Source organism: Strix aluco, chromosome 20 (genome assembly GCF_031877795.1).
Source record: "Strix aluco isolate bStrAlu1 chromosome 20, bStrAlu1.hap1, whole genome shotgun sequence".
In the NCBI taxonomy this organism is placed as follows: Eukaryota; Metazoa; Chordata; class Aves; order Strigiformes; family Strigidae; genus Strix; species Strix aluco.
The window spans coordinates 6,259,040-6,278,946 of record NC_133950.1 but is presented as its reverse complement, the minus strand read 5'-3'; the positions used below and the strand labels follow the sequence as shown (position 1 = coordinate 6,278,946).

Here is a 19,907-nt window from a genome sequence, read left to right as displayed (position 1 = left end):
GAAGGCTGGTCAGGGACTGCAGTAACTGGAAATGGATACGACCTGATAGGCTGCAGCTCCCTCTTGCTATGGCCACACACAGTCCTGAGTGTATCAGACCTCACAGCAATGTCACATCTCCCAGCTGAGAACGACTGTGCAAAGTGTGTCCCATGCCCCGGGTGTCTCTGGAGCTGCGGGGCAGCAGCCCCGAGCACTCACTGCAGCACCGCAGCCTCTGATGCTGCAGCCTGGATGCTGCTAAGGAGGGAGAGAGAAAAGCCCAGGACAGGGTAAGGAATAAAAAAGCTGCTTCATTTTGCAGCTAGTGGGACGCTATGAAGCCTCTTCATTTAAATCCTTCCCCTGGGCTCTAACTCATGCTGAAAGCAGGATTTTCTCCTGTTCCCCGTGAGCTGATGTTGCTGCAGGGGCTCAGGGCTGACAGCATCGCTCAGCCTCTCCTGAGACACCCAGCTGGTGACACACCACCACCTCGCTGCAGATGTAGGGAGATTTTGAAGAGTGGCCAGAGCCTCCCTCCTGGCACAGCAGCTGTGCATTACTTGGAGATGTTTGCAGGCATTGTGCTGACCCAGGGATGAGCTCTCCCCTCCCATCCAGGTCCTGACTTCTCCTAATTCCTCCTCTCCCTTACCATGGTTTCTCCTCCCAGCTAGAGAGCACATTTGAAGATTGATCTGATGCTAGGGAAAAAGGACATTTTCCTCAATTTTCAGAAAATTAACCTGTTCCACAATACAGGACAGCTCTGAAGCCTACGCAACAGCAGTTGGAAAATCCTGCTAATATGAGCAAACCCTGCTGAAATCACAGCTCTGGCTGTCTGGAATCCCTATACTCTATTACACTGGCTTGTGCTGTGATGGCAAGGATTTCCTTGACAACCACCAGATGTTTGTGCAAGGGGCAGCAGTAGGTGCTGGATTAACACAGCTGGCAGGGGAACAGTTCAGCTCAGTTGCCCAGGTCCCACGCCACACTACCAGCCTGCTCTGGCTCAGATACACTTTCTCGACCAGCATCAAGAGCTGCCAGTTCTCAGGTCTCCCAGGCTGTTCTGCTGAAACCATGAGCAAGGGTGTCCTTAGCAGTGGGGTCTCTGCGAGATGCCTTGAGTCGCTCACTCTGTAGGTGGCCACTAAAGAGCCATCAAGTGACATTTCCATCCCTGTTTTGGATGTGAAGCACTAAGCAGGACCTCAGTGGCTTTATATCCTACCGCCTGGCCTTCCTTCCCCATTCTGCCTCCTTTATTTTAAGCAAAACATGGAAAAAGTGCGTACAACCCTGGAAGAGCTTAGGGCTCTTTTCCCACCCTGCATCTCCTCACCTGTCTGTGTGGACCTTGCTCTGGCCCTCCGTTGGGTGAGGTGGGCCTGCTCTGATCAGCAGACTTGGGCTGGGAACGGTCTCGGCTGCCATAGCGGTCACAGGAGTAGAAGCGCTGCTTTTCAGAGGAGGAGGAAGAATGCTGCTTCCTCTCTTGGGACCGGCCGCGCTCTTGCTTCTTGTCCTTAGAAGAAGACTCGCCAGACTGGGCCACTGAAAGAAGAATGTTGGTTTGGGTTCAACACAGGAGGAACGCTCAAAGTGTGAGGCAGGGAGGTCCCTCCATGCAGACAGGACCCCAAATCACATCAGATGACTGCTGTGCATCCTGAAGGGAGGAGGACAAGGGACAAATCCTTGTTCGCACAGCACTTACCAGCTTCTCCATCGGCCATCTGATGGGGGGACCTGTCCAAGGACTTCTGCTTCTTCTCTTTCCGCCGGTGGCAGCGGTGGTGATGGTGGTGATGCCCTTGCTCCGGCGGCATGCGCTCCAAGGAGTATTCGTAGAGGTGCATGGCGTGAGGGCGCTGCGGGGTCAGCGTGGAGACGGAACGCTTCATGGGGCTCGTGTCTGGGATGGGCTGCAAGGCAGACGGAGGGACATGGAGCAGGGTGAGGGCAGGCGCTGCACCGTGCTCAACTGCTTGGTTCCCAGCATGGGGAGGGTTATACAGTAAGAGAAAGGGGCAAGGAGGGGAAGGAGAAAAATGGTTAATTAGATATAACCGGAATGGGCAGACTTGTGGAATGGTAGAGTGAGGGCTAAATTTGAGGAGCAAATGTGATCTCCATTTGCTGAAATGGGCTTTACTTTTAGCAGAGTGCCAATCCACAGGTACCACGGGTGCAGAGCGATATGCAGCACTTCAGACCAAACACAGCATCACAGGAGTGAACAGGAGATTAGCAGGGGCATAGGGAAGCACAGTAGCCAAGCATCTCACAATGATAATTCTCCAAGACTAGTTTGATCCAAAGCTGCTTCAGGGATGTGGTCATCTCAAAGCAACTTCAAAGAGGAGAGCATGAAAGCGTTGCTGGGCATCACATGGAGAGGGAGAAAAATCAGGAATAAGTGGGCAAACCACTGAGAAATTACTTCTACCTCCCTGCAATTGAAGATGACTCCCACCAAATATTTAAAATTCTCTTGTCCCACCATGACTCCTTGAAGCCCTATGGCTGGGACAAGCAGTATAGCATGTATGTCCTGCAATTCTATCAGTACATCTCCAAACATGACTACTTGGATTTGCTATTGCTGTTTTAAAATAATTTTTCACCAAACATCTGGACACAGCATAGTAGCACAGCCTCCCACAGGCATTGCTGGATCCTGTCTCTGTGCCAGTGGCAGCTCCAGACTCTGCCTCCTTCCATTTAGGTTCAAAATCTCACACAGATACGCTGCAGAAACCAAGACAAGTGGACTGCACGACAGCTATTCTCCCAGTCTTTCCCTTCCCTGCTGCCCAATTGCCAGGTTATGAAGCTCAGAAAATGAGGGCAATTCCTAGGTTCTCTTCTCTTTCACTCTGCTGGATTCTAGCTGGCTCTGTGTTGGAGACAGGGCTTCATCCATCCTCTGGAGTTTTCCCTGGGTCTACCACTGCATCAAAGCTCTGTGGCAGAGGAAAGACCTCGGAGCATGGTGGTCCAGCCTGACAGGGAAGGAGCTCGGGATGTCCTCCAGTGCCTCTTATACTTGTTTGAATTCACAATCCAATGTGTACCTCCAACAACAGTTCTTGCAGAACATTTACTTTGTTCACTGTAACCTTTCCAAAGAGCCCTGGATTATTTTTGCTGTCTATGGTATTTTGTTTGCTTATCCTGAAATTCAGATCTCTGCTGCCCCATGATATTTACACAATGCAAAACCAGTTGTTTCACAGCTCTGCTCGTTATTTTGAGTGGAACAAACCGCTCTCCCTCCCAGTGGGATGTCACGGGCAGATTATCTTTCATGCAAAGGTGCAGTCTGGACTGAATTTTGTTTGGTGTTCTCTCTATTGCTAGGCAGTTACCCAAACTTTGGTGCTTCCCACTGGAGGGCAAGGTGGAGTACTAGAGCTGGAAGGTTTGCCAGGGGCACAAGGAAGACAATGCTGGGGTGGGGGAGCACAGCATAGCCTGTGGCATCAGTGCATCCCCAGGGTCTGCACCAGCTCAGTTAGCAGGACAATGTTGTGCTGCATTTGCCTCCTCCTGTGGTGCCTGATGTGTGCCCAAGAAATTATACTGAAGAGCTTCATGTTTGTTCTCCTTGCTTACTGTTGAGCCTGAAGATGGAGCAAGGCAGAGAGGTCTATAAATTGGATGGTCTGATGGGCAAAGACAAGTGAAAATACTTCGCACTAAAAACACTTATCCAGATTTCAAAATCCATATAGGAGCTGCCAGGAAGAAGACAACAGAAATTTCCCAACAAAAAAACGACCAAATTGATAGGAAATGAACATTTCTCTTTGGACCTGATTCTGTGCTTATTCCAGGGACAGAAGTCTCCACTGACACTAATGGGAAGTGCCAAAGCAATGAATACCTTTTCCATAAATCCTGGCAATGCTCCCGTTACGTTAACGGGGCATGCAGACTCCCCACAAGCCTCGGGAGAACATACCATAACCCTTCAGAGAGTTACTAATTGCTTTTTCATTACCAAACCGATTGTTTTCACTTCCTAAATTCCTGTGCAACAAGGCATACAAAAACAAATAAATAAGCAAAACAAACAAACAAAAAAATCCCTGCTATTACAGCGTGCAGCGTGCAATTGTGGATCGAGGGAACTGCAGCAAAGTGGAAGGAGATAGCGGCTGCGTCGGTGCAACATTGGACTCCAATGAGAAGGGAAAAAAGTAAAGGGTTAAGGAAGGTTAATTATTTCTTAACATGAATTTAATAGGATACAACTTAGTGCAAACTACATACTGCTAGGTAACTCCCAGGTGACCGTGCTTTGCTCCTCTGCAAACAATTCGGACAAGATGAGAGACATTATTTGAAGCAGCCCCACAGTACAGCCATTGTCAGACATCACGGCAGATGTGCAGCAGACACGATGACGACAAGGGAGGGGAGGTGATGGGGGAGGAGGACAGCAAAGAGGGAGGGAGGAGGTGAGATTGAAAGCATAGGAAGATTTTTGTTTAAAAAGTGAAACATAAAAAGACAGAGGAATGACAGGCAAACAGAAAGGGAGACATCCAGAAACAGAAAGCATTGCAAATAAGAGTTATAAAGAACTCAAAGTTTGGGGGGAGCAGAAGCAGCACGTGAGAGGGAGGGTGGAGGGCACGGAGGGGGAAGACACACACAGAAAGTACATCAGTTATTCAGCTGAAGCTACAACCACCAAAACATTGTATTATTAAATGAGGTTAGATCTGGTCACATATTACAGGCCTGATTCATAACGGGATTAGACAGCTTTCACATGGGGCAGCTCTGCCTGGCTGTCCTGGTTTAACCAGGAAAGGGTTAAGTTTCCCCAGCAGTGGGGGGGAGCTCTAGCCGGGTTATTCAGATACCATGCGGATGTCACATCCTGGCAGGTCACATTTTTCCTGGCGCGGGAGCGCGGTGCACTCGTGGTTTTGTACATCGTGCTTCCCACTGCTGTATTTGGTAGCTATTTTGCTCTGTTCATTGCTATCACTATTACTGTTATTGTTATTGTTGTTGTTTGTTGTGTTGCTATTGCATTGTTGTATTAAACCTTTCCTTATTTCAGTCTTGGGGCTTTGTATTTTACTCCCTTTGTGGGGGAGGGGTAGCGGCCGCGTGGTCTCAGACCCCGGCAGGGGCTAAACCATCACACTGGGCAACACCTACCCTGCTTCTGCAGGAGACACTCTTCAGCAAATATCTGACTGCAACGGAGAAGAGTTTCCCAAGGAAAGGCTCGTGCTGCTGGCAGTGCTGCTGCCAACTGCATTGCCTTGGAAGGAAAGATGCTACTTGTGGTCTAGAATAAAGGACAACTTTGTTCTGGGAAGGGGGAAGGGAGGGAGTATGGGTTTGCTTTGGGGTCTGTTTCTTTTATTAAGCATGTTGAGTAGTGTTCCTGATAACACAGAGAATCCCAGCTCTCATACAAAGACTGCAGTTTCTGGAGTCAGCTGGGAAATTTGTTAGCCGATGAAGTATAGCTTGTGCCACCCTGAGCATGTTAGCAAGAAGATTTTATCTCTTGGAGCTATTGCTGTATATGCAATACACAGGCTTTTAGTTTTAGGGTGCAGCATACCTTCCACGTTCTGCTCCCCATGGAGAGCAATGGAAACAGCCCACAACTGCGGGCTGCTCACTCCTGAGTGTATGAATCAGGCCCTTGGAATGAGAGACACTATGAGTGGTAAGATGTTCTGACACGCAGGAGGCAGGACGGTGGCTGGAGAGCATCCAGGACAACAAGCTAGCAATGAACATGTGAAATGCCCCAAAACGATCTGTGTAAACCATGACATCCTACACACTAAGTAGCATCGACAAGTTGCTGTAAAAGTCAACTCTAGTGATGAGATTTCTTTACAAGAAGTTAAACAAAGGAAATCCTCAGCAACGTTTTACTGACCAAAGTCACAATACAGTATATGCTAAATACTGTGGAAAGAGAAAAAAAACCAGGGAGGATGCTTAGTGTCTCAATGCAGCCTTCCAGGCACAGGCTCCCTGCTATTTTCTGTACCTACTACATTCACCAAAGAGAATCACAGCACATCTTTGGCTTTCTTTATGGCTAGAGCACAGGAGCATGCCTTGACTGTCTGTCTGGATAGGTGGCACGCAACTGTCAATGGGAAACATGCCTTCCAGGAACACAGGCTGGCAAACAGCATTATCCCCCGTTAATCAGAATAGACACTCTTGGGTAGGTAGCCATCAGTTAGCTACCCAGGCAGAGGGATTTCTCTGGGTTGCTTTTTGCTGCAACCAGGGATGAGTAAAGCTGGGGACAGTGCGGTGTCCACACATGAATACCTGCCATCCAAGCACAAAGGCTGGTTACCTGTCTCCAGGTTCAGCAAACATATTTTAAAACAAATATTCACAAGCAATTTCCAACAACACAGCAAGCAGAGGGAAGATACCGAGTTCAGTCTCCCACCACCATTAAAGTCTCCCTTGCTCACCTGAGTTTCGGCAGCCAGGCGTGGCATGGAAGCCGCCCGCCCCTGGCTCTCCAGGCCTGGTTGGTGCTCTCCGTTGGCAAGTGTGGGGCTGATTTCCCTCATTTCTACCACCTGATGGAAACAAGAAATGGTTTCGGTAGCAAGAACATGAACATCGTCTTTGAAGCCATCATCTGAGCAGGCTTCTGCTAAGTTTGATTTAATTGTGAAGAGATGCTAGTACAGGAAAAAGAGTAAATTAAGAGCTGTTAAGTGCCCAGGTTACTCTATCTACAGTGCTGTCTTCAACAAGGACAACAGTGGGCCAAGCTCTTCCACCAGCCATGGCAATGAGCCCCAGCTGTGACCTGTGAAACCCCTCATCTGACTTTGTACACTGATGACAATGGGACAAGTAGGAAGAGATAACCTTAAGTAACCTATTGCAATAGACACATAATTCCATGGAAAGCATGTCCACATGTACAGCTATGAATAGGAGCTACTAGGTTTGGTTTTTCTCCATAATGTTCAAGCAAACTTGGGGTTATGAGAGACAGAACAATGCTTGTCTTAAGGGACAGATCTACTGTCTACTGCATTTCACCCTGTCTTCACCTGTTTTTTTCTAAACGTTTTCTAAAATTTCTAAAAATCTACTGCATTTCTAAAATCTACTGCATCTCACCCTGTCTTCACATCTTCAACCTGTTTGCTCACCCGTTCAATGGGGATTTCTTCTGAGTGGCCTCGTTCAAAAGCTGGTGTCCTGGTTTCATAAAACATGTCCTGGGTGCGTTGAGTCCCCCAAGAACTGGACTCTTTGATCCCACCCTCTGGGGCTGGCCTGTCAGAAGGAAAAGAGGAAAAAAGAGGAAAAAAGATTAACTCTTTTGCAAAGAGATTTTGCTGACCTAATTGTGATGAAGGTAAACCACTCAGATACTCTTTGAGGTTTAACTTGTCAAACTAGTTGCAGGATAGGCACAGCTGCTGGTGAAGAGCAACAAGGAGATGAAACCAGCCATCACAGGTTTTTTCCAGTAACTAAGGAAAACAACTTCTGCAGCTTAAGTTCTGATGAAGAAGAATTTTGGAGTTCAGGCAAATTATGTATGCAAGACCAGTTAGACATTGGTCAAACACATCCGTGGTCATGCTAAAGTACATCCACTGGATGTACAGTGGTACAAGTGGCCCTGGGTTTCACTGCTGAGTCTGATGTTGGTTTCCCCATCAGGGTTACTTGGGACATTTAAACTTCCGATGTCTATCGCTAAAAATCCATAGCGCTTGTGAGACAGAGGAAAGTCACCTGAAGAAGAGCAGGAAATGGAGAATCGATTAAGGATCACTGTTACTATAACTGTTTGGTAAGCTCTCTGTGGAGGTATTATTTTGTCTAAAGAGAAAGAGCCAGATTCTGTCCTGGAAAGTCTCAAGAAGCTCTTGATGTTACCAGTGCCGTGAGCTCGAGAGACAACTTTGTTCCAAGGACATCTTGACTCCCAAGATCTCACTGCAGTGGTGGTTGGTGGGTAGGGGTTTCTTTGGTTGTTTTGCAGTGATTCCAAATTCCTGTAAACAAACTCACACCTACAACTAGCCTCAATGGAAAGCTCTCCAATTAAGATTCAGAGGAAACCATTAAGAAAACATGCAAATCTCGAGAACTCAACACTACCACCAGACGGATAACTGCACCTGAGGCAGCAGTGAGAAGCAGAGCAGCATGGAGGCATTTTGGTAGCCACCAGTGGGATTGTCCCAGCCACAGTGTGAAGGGGCTGATGGTCTTGGTGTCACCAGCTGTGCTGCCCCACCTCCAGAGTAACTGAACCAGCAGTGCTCGGGGTTGATGCATACACCCAGGGTGCCCCTTCTCTGCATTACAGTTTTGATGGGGTGGCCATGGGATACTCACAACGTGCCCCCATTGTTGAGTGAGGCTGAGCTTTTCTGGCGAAGGAACGCCTTTGCGTTGTTGAATGCTGTGGGCTGGGTTTGCTCCAAAGTGGCCTTCAAAGGGTGAAAGAGTGACACCGGTCCGGGCTGTGAAGCACAAGGAAAGGTTGTCAGAGACAGAGCTGTGCATGGAGAGGATGGACTGCAGTGCTTTTCCTAGTTAATAAAGAGCCCTGAGAAATCAGCCCAGCTGAAAGCACACCCCAGCCTTCCCATAGCCATAAGAGGCTCTGAAGGACGCTTGCTGCCCTCAGCTTTGCACAAGCCAAAGTTGTGCTGCAATCCCCCTTCCCTCCAACAAAGTGTTCCCCTGGTCACAGAGCGCAGTAGGGATTTCATACGCTGATGTGACCAAAGGGGCTGTGCCATTCAGGTGGCTTGTTGTGACACTGGGTCTCCTGTAGCCTCCCACCTGTGAGACAGACAAACAGGCCATGCTGGAGATCAGCTGGATGACCATCCTGGAATCAACAGGTATTTGTCCTATCAGAAAACATCGGTGTTTCAATCCCGAGCCAATTGCGTGGAAATATTTTCAAGGAATTGTTAAAATCTTCAAATCTATTGGAGCCAAAATTATTTTGAATAATTCCCATTTTCAAAAATAGCTGAAATATTTTATAGCCAAACTATCAACAGCTTTGGTGTCCCAAAGAAATCCTTTGGTGTTTCCCAGTCCCTAGGCCACTTCTGAAAATAGGACTTAGACTGACAAGTGTTACTTGACATCTTTTTTGAAAAGATCTTTCCAGATCTACTGAAAATGGCAACTGGAAATTTTTTTTTTTTTTTTTTTTTTTTGAGAGAGAGACTTTCAGGAGAGGTTTCCACTTTTGAGACAACATTTTCAAATCCTGCCTGGAGAAGCATCCAGACTTTCTGGATGACACATGCCAGTGACTCTCATGAGAGCTGCGCAACACTGGAGAACATGCTGCCCAAAGGAGGACTGAGAAGGATACCTTTTGGCTGAGTACCTGGCACAGGCCTCCAGAAGGCTGGTGAACTTGTTCCCTGCTGTTCTTATTCTGCTTGTAGAAGTCAAATATCATCAGTGCTGCGTAGACTTTCCCCACAGTCATCTCATCAGCTGTCAGAGGATGGTGAAACGCAGCAGGGACATTCATGTGACAAATGGGAAAGGATCAGGAGAAGAGAAATAAGTCAAAGAGCACAAGAAATAACAACAAATGGGCATGAAAATCGAGGAGAAAGAAGCAACATTAGAATAACGAGGCAAAACAGACACAGAAAAGTGGGGGAAAGAAGAGACCAAGAAAAGGTTACAACACCTCTTCAGACCTTTGCCTGTTGCTGCCTTTCACATGTGAGGAGGACGGCCCCTTGTCTCTAGCTCTCTGTGGCAAACATTCACAGAGACCGTGTAGAAAAAAAACAGGCAGGGAAACTTTGGGGCATTGTAAGCATTGCCAACATAAGAATTGCTAAATTAATACCAGATCCACAGCCAGCTTTTTATCAACAAAGAAGTCTTATTCTTATTTCTTTGAATTACAGTCAACTGGGGCATAATGGGCTAATATACAGTTTTCCAGGTGTCTTTTTTCACCCTCACAGCTATGCTACCAGCCCTTCCCTGCATGGCAATGGAGCACTTCCCATAGAGCAAAGAGTTGAAGCGGCAGATGTATAGGGATCAAGAGAGGAGGGGAGGAAAAGACTTAAGCAATCACTGCCCACTGATTTGCACCTCCTCAGCTCCCTCTTTCTTCCTAATTAACAATGCCTTTATTGCTCTGCACTGTTTCTCATTAATTGGGAATCCAGAGCCCTTGTCTGGCCCAATCAAGATAATGGCAAACTTTCCATTTTCTCAGCACATTTGCCCAGGACATTATCAAGTAACACAAAGGCCTTTAGCTTCCAAGTATCTCACTTCTGATTCTGTAAGTTCTCAGCAAATTTTAATTTTCTTTTCCTGTTTTTCTGGAGCTCAGATGGTAGAAATCACACTCCTGTCCTGTAAGGCACAGGCTGAAGGCAGATCAAGCTATGAAAAACTTCTGGAAGAGGCCACACAGGGCATCGGCCCCTTCTTGGCACTGGGTTGGGGTTTTTTCTAAGTTCAGGAAATCTATTGTAGCATAATGAAATACATGCCTGGATGTGACCTCAGCTTCCATACCCCTTGTGTGACCATGGCATGGAGGTGTGGGCTGTGAACCCTGTGGAGAGGGTACCTAGAAGCTGAACTGTACTGGGTTTCTTTGCTGCTGCTCTAGATGACTGTGCAGCTGGATGGGGCTAGGGACAGAGCAGGCAAGGAGGGAGAAACCTGCTCTGGGCTTCTTAGGCAGCTGGGATGGGCTGGGCGCTTGCTGATGAACCACTTACGTTTGTGAGGAGGCACCAGTAAATCCAGAGTTTTCTGGGACAGATTGGGCCAAACCAGCGAGATCTCCTTTCTCAACTCAGCATCACACTGGTGCTGTTTAACACCCCCTGCAGAAAGGGAGAGGAGAGAAAGAAGCACATGAAGAGTGAAAATCCTTGTCCTATCAGCGCATACCACTATTTACACAGCAAGCACAGGAGAAAGCCTTTCCCCCACTCCCATTTCTTGAGAGCACCAAGCCAGCACCAGCCACAGCAGCTGTCACAAAGGGGACCAGTGACCTCCTCCGTGACAGGAGTGTGTGAACTCAGTAGGACCATCATCGCTTCAACCAGCTGACCCTCTGCTGTTACTTGGGGCTTAAACTTAAGCTCAGACTTATTCTAGCTAACTGCCTATTTGGGGTGCTGGGTAGTGTCAGCAGAAAGCAGCAGCACCTCTGAGGTGTGATGCAAAGGACCTGGTCTGAGGTGCTGGACTATGAGCAATTCATGACTGATTCCTGAAGTTTTTGGCGATGAGACACAAGCACGCTGTTCTGCATCAGCAGCATCAAACAGCAGCTATATCACAATGTAAGTCAAAAAGAGCTGAACACAACGGCATTATTCAAATGGCCAAAGTGAGGTCTCAATACACAAGTGGAAAGTGATTAAAGTATATGTAGGCCAACAGGCCAGCTCCCAGATGAATGCACTGCACAGTAGGCAATTAAGTAGTTCATCTGAATGACAGAGATTATTTTTCTAAGAGAAAAGCGATGGGAGGAGGCTCTGGGTACTCTGCTACATGGTGGTTTGAACTCCCACACCGAAACTCATTAGGGAGGGTTTATTAAGGGCCTCTTAGTCCCTCTAAAGACTCAATTAAATGTAGCACATGAAACCTATTCAAACGAAGCACATAACAACAAAACAGGTCAAAAACTCACAACCCACAGCAGATATAAACCTTAGACAGAATCCAGGGCTATCATCTTTTCTGGTTCCCTTCCAGTGTGTGGCCAAAGAACGGGTCGGGGGAGCCTTTTCAATTCAAAAAGCCTGTTTGAATTACGACTGCTGACAGGTAACTAGGATCGTAAAATAATACACTCAGTGTCCTTATCTAGAGGTTATTACTAAAATAAAGTGCTGGCCCCTAAAATTCCAGGCAGTCCTAAATGCATCCTTAGAAATGAGGTCTGATACTCACTCCCTAGGGGAGTCCCAGTGACCCCAAATTTTTTTCTTCTTCCAGCAGTGCCTACTCATCAAAGTTTAAGCAATGTATGAGGGAGGTAATTAATACAGAGAGGTTGAAAGGCTGGCCTAAAACCACTTAGGAAAAGTGCAACATCCTAACCCTGCCCTGCCCTTTGCTTGTAAGAGCATTGTTACCTCCTGTTAGCTTTTAAATTAGGTATAAAAATGTTTTGGATGGTCATGCCTTGATTCTGACCCCAGCCAGCCTGATTAAATAGGTGTAATGACCCAGAGAAAAGGCCAGTGTATTTTATTACATTGCAATATTTAATTGGGAAATCAAGTAATGCCTGATTAAACACTTAAATAATTAAATTTTATCTCAAGGCAGAATGTGGTTCATGGCACTTGGAGTCACTGCTTTGCTGCCAGCAGACATCAGTTGGAGAAGAAGGGCTGTTTTTTCCATCGCACTGGAATAGTTTAGAAAAGAGCTGTGAAAACTCTCTTTCCTGTTATACAGCAATGAGCACATGCAGAGGGCTTCTCCTCCAAGAGCTCCCAACTGGGATGGCCAAACCTCTCCACATCTCATCGACAGAGATGCCAAGATGTGGCCACCCCAGAGGCAGAGTGATGCTCAGGACCCCTCTGTATTGCTTGTCCCCAAAGCTCCCTTGTCCTTTGGTGCTGGCAGATGACAGGCAAGCAGTAGAAAAATAGGATTTCCACCTGGGGCAGAATTTCTGTGATTCTGGGACACCAAACCAACAGATAAGTTGGGGTTTGAGCCCACACATGCTGTCAGACATCATCTCCCTCTCACCTGAGGCGAGTTTGATTTCTAGGGCAGTGCGGATCAAGGCCATCAGCGTGGACGTGAAGTGGACAGTTAAATCTTCAGGTGAGATCGGCATGTTCATCCGCACCAGGCGCTGGAGAGAGAAACACAGTGGCTGTGAGCGCAGGTCAGAATTCCTCCCCCCCCTTCCCTCCCCCACTGCGAGCCCTTAGAAATAGCCAGATTACAAGTATGTGTTCACCTTTTGTGCACTGAGCTAAAATGCATCTTCCCCGTAGAGACATCAACTCCTTTTCAGGAGCAGGTCTGAGCTGTAACAGTGGCTTTAGTGGTTAAACAGCCGATTTGCCAGCATTTGTACTGCAATCCTACAAAGAGCGTTCTTCCAAAAAAATGTCAGTTTGAACACTCTCATCCCATTTCAGAGCCTAGTCCCCTGCTTGTGAGTCTCCAACTATGTCTGCATTCTCCAGACATGTGGCTAGGACCCATCACCCCCGCCAAAGCAGCGTGCTCAGGAGATACAAACCATGAAGCTCACCATGGTGGCTCCACCATCCTTTCCTGCATCAGTTACCTTCACCTATATTCTGGTTCTACAACAGGAGCAATAGCAACAAATGAGACCTGGCACCGTTGAATGAAGTAAGATGATGGAGGATTTGCATCCACCATCCCGGGATGTGGCTCCATCCAGAAAGTGACTGTGCCTCTTCCCGCTGTGCAGGTGGCCTTGGCAGTGAGCAGGATGCAAGGAAAGCACTTTTGGTGGCAATGACAAGAGGAGGCGAGTGCTTTGTACAGGAGCTGTGCAGCCTCTGGAGCAGTCCCATGATGATGCATTTTGTACACATCCTGAAGCACACTAGAAAATAAGGCTGGTGAGCCCTGCAGTGTGGCTCAAGTACTCTGGGGCAGATTGGAACTGGCTGCTAATAGCTATAAGTATGCAACATCGTTTTTATTGGAGACACTTGAGTTCTGTCTCTTAGCTCCTTTCTCTGTGGGCAGCCCAGGAGCTCTGAAGAAGGTCTCTGTTCCTTCCAGTCAATGAGCTACACAGCTCCATCTGGACCTTACCCATAAGGGAAGAGGCTGGATTAACAAAAGCAGGACCATAATTTCCCCCAATAATGTTGTTTCAGTCTAAGCATTGAATAGTTCCTCAGGATCAGTATCTCCCAAGATCTACAGACCTGGTAGCAAGTCCTTCCCCATCACCAGTCAGGATCACCTCTGATACAGCAAATTCATCATTCTTGTAAGCAACGAAGTACCTGAGACTGCTTTGGAAAGCTGTGGCTCCCTTAACACTGCTGGCAGCACAGCATGTAAATGCCGACAGGGAGAAGCTCTCTCCAAGCCTTGCTGATAACCTTAGCAACGCATTCAAAGGATGGATTTCTTCTCCTTTGGCAACCTAATGATTTCTCAGCTCCTCAGCTTTCACAAGCTGTTTAGAAACTTCCTTGGCCGGAGCCATATCAGACAAGCCTCTGTGTTTCCGTTCTGAAGGTACGTGCAACCTGAGGAAGTCACCAGGCGTTAATTTGCCTGAGCAGAGCCTCGCAGCAGCCTGTAAAACCAAGTGTTAGCTTGGCCTGGGCCCCTTGCTGAGGAGGGAATTTCATCCACATCTGAAAGCTGCTTAGGCTGTTATTTTGATCCCTATCGTTGTACAGAAACCTTCTCTTTGTTTAACAACAGCCCAACACACTGCTAAAGAAATTTAAGCGCAGTCAGCAGCGGGCTGCAGACTCACCGAGGCGATAAGCTGCCGCAGCAGAGAGTGCACAGACAAGGCCAGATCCCACTATGGCTCTGTACACTATAACACCATGCGATGTCAAGGGCTGTGAATATTTTTCAGAGATGCAGCTTTGCTGGTGAAATCCTCCCTCCAGATGTGACTGCAGTGGTTCAGGGGTGCCTGGCGGAACTCCGCTCACCCTCCTTGCTGGCCTGGGGAAGCTGTGTGGTGGAAGCACTGCTGCTTATCAGCAGCTTTTGCTGGTGAAGGGAAACATGGTGTAGTCAAGAGCAGGGACCTGCCTGGAGTCTCAGGCGAGGCGAGAGGCAGAGCAGGGCAGAACACTGCCTGTGAGCCCTGACTCCTGCTCGTATGTTCTACCCAAAACCAAGCCGAGACTGGTGAATGAAGACTTGGCCTGCCTTTCCATCACTGGATTAGCCTCCCTGCTTGGAGATATCTTCGACACACAGGTTCCCAGAGGTGTGAACTGAGGTGCCTTAGGCATTTTGGTGCCCTGAGAGAGGACAGATTCCAGCCCTGGTACCTTCTGCCAGCCAAGGAGAAAAGTCCCCCCCCAGAGAGGACATGTGCCAGTGCTGACAGAGGGCACAGGGCACTGGTCCAGAGCAAAACATCTGTTTCTGAAGTGAGCTGACATTCAGAGGAGCTGAGACCTCCTTATTTATCTTATTGCATGCCTTCGGATCTCATTGCATGCTGTAGGGACAAGAGACTCATGTAACAACGTACTGTCTCCTACAGTCTGAGACAAACCATTGTAATCTCAAAGGGCTTTCTTAAAGCATGCTCAGAGGTTATGTCCCATGTCTGACAAGCCTCAGAGATAGGGAAATCAAAGCCAAGACTCTCCTCCTTTTGTAATTCAATGACAGTATCAAATGCTGGCAATGCCACAACAATTTTTTCTGTTCACTTGTATCAAACAAAACAGGATTTTAAATCAGACTTCTGCCCTCAGCACACAAAAAGTTACAACAAAATTATTATATCCATATAAGCCCACAGTCACCACTTACAGAGTCCCACTGAATCCCAGTTCAGTGGGAAAGAGAGTTAAGGGATGGAGAGAGAAAGAAGATGCATGGAAGTAAAGAACAAGCAGATGAGAAATTAGTCCTCCCAGGAGAGCTCTATCCTCACGAAAACTAGCACCAAAACCATTTTGGGACTGAGATGTCCCAGGTCCCCCCAACTGACTTTCTAGGACAAATTCCTAAAGGGAATGGATGCAGAACAGAGGCCACATCACAGCTATACGCAGCAATGCTGTATGAAGGTCTTTTCTCCTCAATTTTAATCGGGGAGAAAGGATTTAGAGGAATATTTTCCAAGGGAATGCATACTTGCAGGAAGGTTGGCTGAGCAAAACTCACGTGCAAGTGCTGTGTAGGAGTGCTGCAAACAGCCACCTGGAAGAGTGTCTCCCCAGACCATGTCCCTTCCCTTCTCCCCACGTTGCCCTCAGCACTGCCTGATCTACAGCATTTTTTTTCATACCAATATGCAAACTGGGGTCAACCCGGACACCTTTAGGTTGTTGCAACTTCCAGTCTGATAAACCATCAGCCAACAGAGAGTGTGGTTGTTGTGCAGGTCCTCGTGGGTCTCACAGCCCCTAGCTGGGGACCGCTAGCTCTAGCAGTCACGTCGAGAGAGGGGAGGCTTGGTCTGGCTTGGGTGGGACGCCTCCCCCTCTCCTCTCTATCAAGGTGGCAAACGGGGATGCATCTCCCCATCTTCCTCTGGGGCAGGGTGTTGGCAGCCAGTTGAGGAGCACCTGCATTGCAAGGTGGGTTGCAAGTTGCACCTACCAAAGCAGAGCAGCTGTAGGGAAGCTCAACAGGTTTCAGCTACAAGCCACCTGAGATCATCGGTGAAAACTGCTTTCTTGGAAGCGTGAATTGAGAAAATACGTTGCTCAAACGGATATACCACATTTCTGGGAGAGCTCCTGCCGAAGATGAAGCAGCTGGGAGAAAAGAATTGCTTCATCTTTGATTCAAAATAGCTTTGCCACCACACCATGTGGGAGGCAAGGGAGAAGGCAGTTTGGTGAGACACGCTCACACCATGTCCCTGCACTGCCGTTGACACTCAGAGGAGCCAAGGAGTCAGCCAGGTATTGGCACGGAAGAGGCACCTGAATTTCCCTGCACATTGTCTGGTGCATTGTCCTGGCACCAGAAATGCAACTGAAAGACTGAAACTGCAAACAAAAAGAAAACTTTGTTTTCCCCCAAATATTATAAAACAACCTTTATGTTTCCTATATTTCCTTCCAACATGTGCAGAGCAAGAAATTTCAATCCTTTCAAAGTTACTTTCTAATTTTACCTATCTTTTAATTCATTTACATTTCTATAGGACCCATTTAAAAGGAACTGGAATCCAGTTGATATTGGTAACATTTCTCAAAGTCAAATATTCTGATTGACCCAAACTTGCTCTTTGAAAAACTAATCAAGAACTTTTGATTGTCATCCTTAACCAGGATAGAAGAGAAAATCTCAATGTTTTTCATACAGCATGGGCAACAACATGGTTAAAAAAACCTGAACCTGTTGTTTAGCCCATACTCGGTTTACAGTAAAATGAACATCTCCCCACATTTTTGATGCTTCTTCTGGCTGAAGTTGTGCTTCAAGGCCATGTCCTACCAGTTCCTCATGCTTTGGAATACGAAATAATAATTTGATTTTTAAAAAATAGATATGTGATTGGGATAATTTTCCATCTTTCCAGACCCCAGAAGGAAAACATACGAGCCTGCTGATGCAGATGGCAGGGCACACAACGCTTCGCTGTGTTAGTACAAAGCTTGCATCCCTCTGGGGTGCCCTGGGAATTGCCAGCCACACATGAGGTGTGTTCAGGTGAATTAATAACTGGGGAGCAAGAAAAAAAGGTAAGAATCCCTCCCAGGTGCCCAGACCTGGCAGGAAAGGGCTTCCCTGCTCCCTGTGCTGCTCCTCTTTCTCCCCTCGCCTCCAATTTCCTCCAAGAGCGTTTGAGGAGAAGCAGCCGGCAGCAGATGGAGTCCCCGCTTCTATTTCCCAACTGCGCTCGGAGAACCCTCCTCCAGCCCTTGATTTTAATTAGGCTGTTTCAGAGGCGTCCCCCTCCCAAGGGAGGGTGAGGGGAGCTCGTTAATGTTTCTGCAGGAAAAGGCCCCAGAGGCAGGAGCTGCAATATTGTCTCTAGAGTCTCCTAATTAACGTTGTGCAGATAACGAGGTAGTAACTGATTACAGCCAGGGTTAGGGAGGCAACACTTTTTGCTCTGATTACTTGTGTGGTCAGGAGGGATGCACACACCCCTAGGCTTCTAGTAGTGATTTAATTGCAAATAAACAAAGACACTGCTAAGGAGAAACCAAACCTTTCTGTCAAGAAGCATTGACAGAATTTATGACCTTTCAGTATTTGGTTTCTGCAGATCTTAAAAACTTCTTGGACAATGTCCAAATAGGCAGGGAATGTGTTAGAGAAATGGGGGAAAATTCATCCTGGTGTCAAAAGGTCTCCTGCTGGCTCCCAGCCTGACCCAGAAAGCGAGCACTGAACAGAAATATCTGCACCATAAATTTTATTCACTGACACATTTGTCCAAACATTAGCAGGAAGAGGAGCATACTGAGCTACAAATGCCAGGAGAACTAGCTGGCACCCCAATGGATTTGAATTATTAAGAGCACCCCATCAGCAGCTCCCGTGCTGCCTCTGGGACGAGAACCACTCTGGGAATAATCCCCAAGCGTGAATAAATTCGGGACAATGGAAACGAGGCTGAGTTTGGTGAATAAATTATTTGCTATGAATAATTCACTCCGACCTAGTTGTAACTATTCTACTCTGATTTAACTCTTCTGTTGGCTTCAGAGAGGCTGGCCATGGCCTTCCTCCCTCCCACAGCCAACGGAGGAGCCAGGTCTGTGCTCCAAAATGTGGGCACTGTCTCGCTGGCACACAACTGGACCTGTTGCATGGAGTGGTCATCCTACCTTCAGTAGGTGCAATCTTGCTCCTTGTCCAGCAAAAGCGATGCAGGATGTCAGCTCTGTGCAGAAGAGGCAGTAAGGCTGGGCAGCTAGCAAGTGGACCATTCAAAAGCTTGATTAGCCTTAAGGGTCCTAATCCAGATTTTAAAACCCATGTGGCAGTGACGGGCAAGGTGAGGTGCAACCCTGGTGTGGATGGGGAGCCATCCCAGCTCCGAGATCACCCCCATCACACATCCAGGAGCCTTGGCCATGTCAGGAGGTGATAAAGGGAGAGCCACATCTCTCCTAATCCCTGCAGTAAATCACCCCTGAAATAGGGTGTGCAAAGCTGCGATTGACAGCATCAACAGAACCACAAAAGAAAGTCAAGAGCCCCCTCCAGCTGTCAGCATCACCCTGCAGACTCTATGCAGAACTATGCCTAGAGCTAGAGCTGGACAGAGGTGGAGACGTGCCTGCTGGCAATGTTGTCTTCTCCTGTCCCTGAAGAGGGAGGTAAAAAGATGACTCTGAAGAGCAGTGGGGAAAGACGTGGGTTACTGCCTCTCCTAGCACCACACCATTCCTAAGAATCATACCCTCAGGCTCTCAAAAAACCCCCACCTACAACCCTGCTCTTGCAGATATCTGCAAGATATCTTGATGGCACTGTAGTGCCAGAGAGATTTAGCAGCGTCATGGGCATTTCCTTCTCCCACTTTCTCTAAAGCTGCACTCCAAGCTCTGTGGTGCAAAGGACGGTCTGACGCCAGGTGATGACACAGCTGGCTGCCACTCTGCCCTTATTGCTACTGTTGAATAGCATATAAAACCCCAGGACCATTTGCCACAGACACACTGAGTCTGTCTAAGAGGCCTCAAAGTCTCAACACATGGCTGTAAACAGAATGAAAAAACCACCACCCTCATCTGAAAATGAACAAGCCATCAAATCTCAAGACACCAGAGTGAAGTCAAAGTGGTTTTCTTCCCTCTTTTCACCTGGCTGGGTAGAAGAGATTTTAAAATTCAGTTTCTTCACCCTTTTCTCACTCCCCCCCAGCGTGGGACAGAGCTCTCCTGGTGCCCGAGCAACGCTGCTGGAGGACCCCACACATGCACCTCCAGGCAAGCAGCAAGCCCCGTGCATGGAATGGCAGAGGCTGGTCACGCCGACCAAGGAGAACAGTTGAGAAAGGGGAACCAGAAAACAGCAGAAAGGAAGGACAGCAGCTGAGGAGGCTGCAGAGAGGGAAAAATCCAAACAAAACGACAGCATGCACATCCTGAGAAGACAACACAAAGACAGGGAAAAGACACAAAATCTTTTGCAGAGAGGACTGGGAAAGTATATATGGAAAGAAAAAGGGTGGACATGTGGGGCAAAAGAGCTTT

General features: G+C 47.6%; 1 protein-coding gene across 13 annotated transcripts in view; it reads right to left on the bottom strand.

Moving 5' to 3' along the window:
• The window catches only part of CACNA1B (calcium voltage-gated channel subunit alpha1 B), a 311,813-nt gene that overhangs the window by 10,458 nt on the left and 281,448 nt on the right, over positions 1-19,907 (bottom strand). For 10 of the 13 annotated variants that reach the window (XM_074846033.1, XM_074846032.1, XM_074846037.1 and 7 more), the window contains 8 exons: positions 12,784-12,892; positions 10,773-10,880; positions 9,380-9,507; positions 8,377-8,504; positions 7,173-7,299; positions 6,474-6,584; positions 1,709-1,916; positions 1,334-1,545 (listed from right to left, as the gene is read on the bottom strand). In XM_074846033.1, the coding sequence (XP_074702134.1) occupies positions 1,334-1,545; positions 1,709-1,916; positions 6,474-6,584; positions 7,173-7,299; positions 8,377-8,504; positions 9,380-9,507; positions 10,773-10,880; positions 12,784-12,892 (1,131 nt within the window). The remainder of the gene's footprint in view (positions 1-1,333; positions 1,546-1,708; positions 1,917-6,473; positions 6,585-7,172; positions 7,300-8,376; positions 8,505-9,379; positions 9,508-10,772; positions 10,881-12,783; positions 12,893-19,907) is intronic. The other 3 variants (XM_074846045.1, XM_074846035.1, XM_074846034.1) reach the window with 1 other exon arrangement.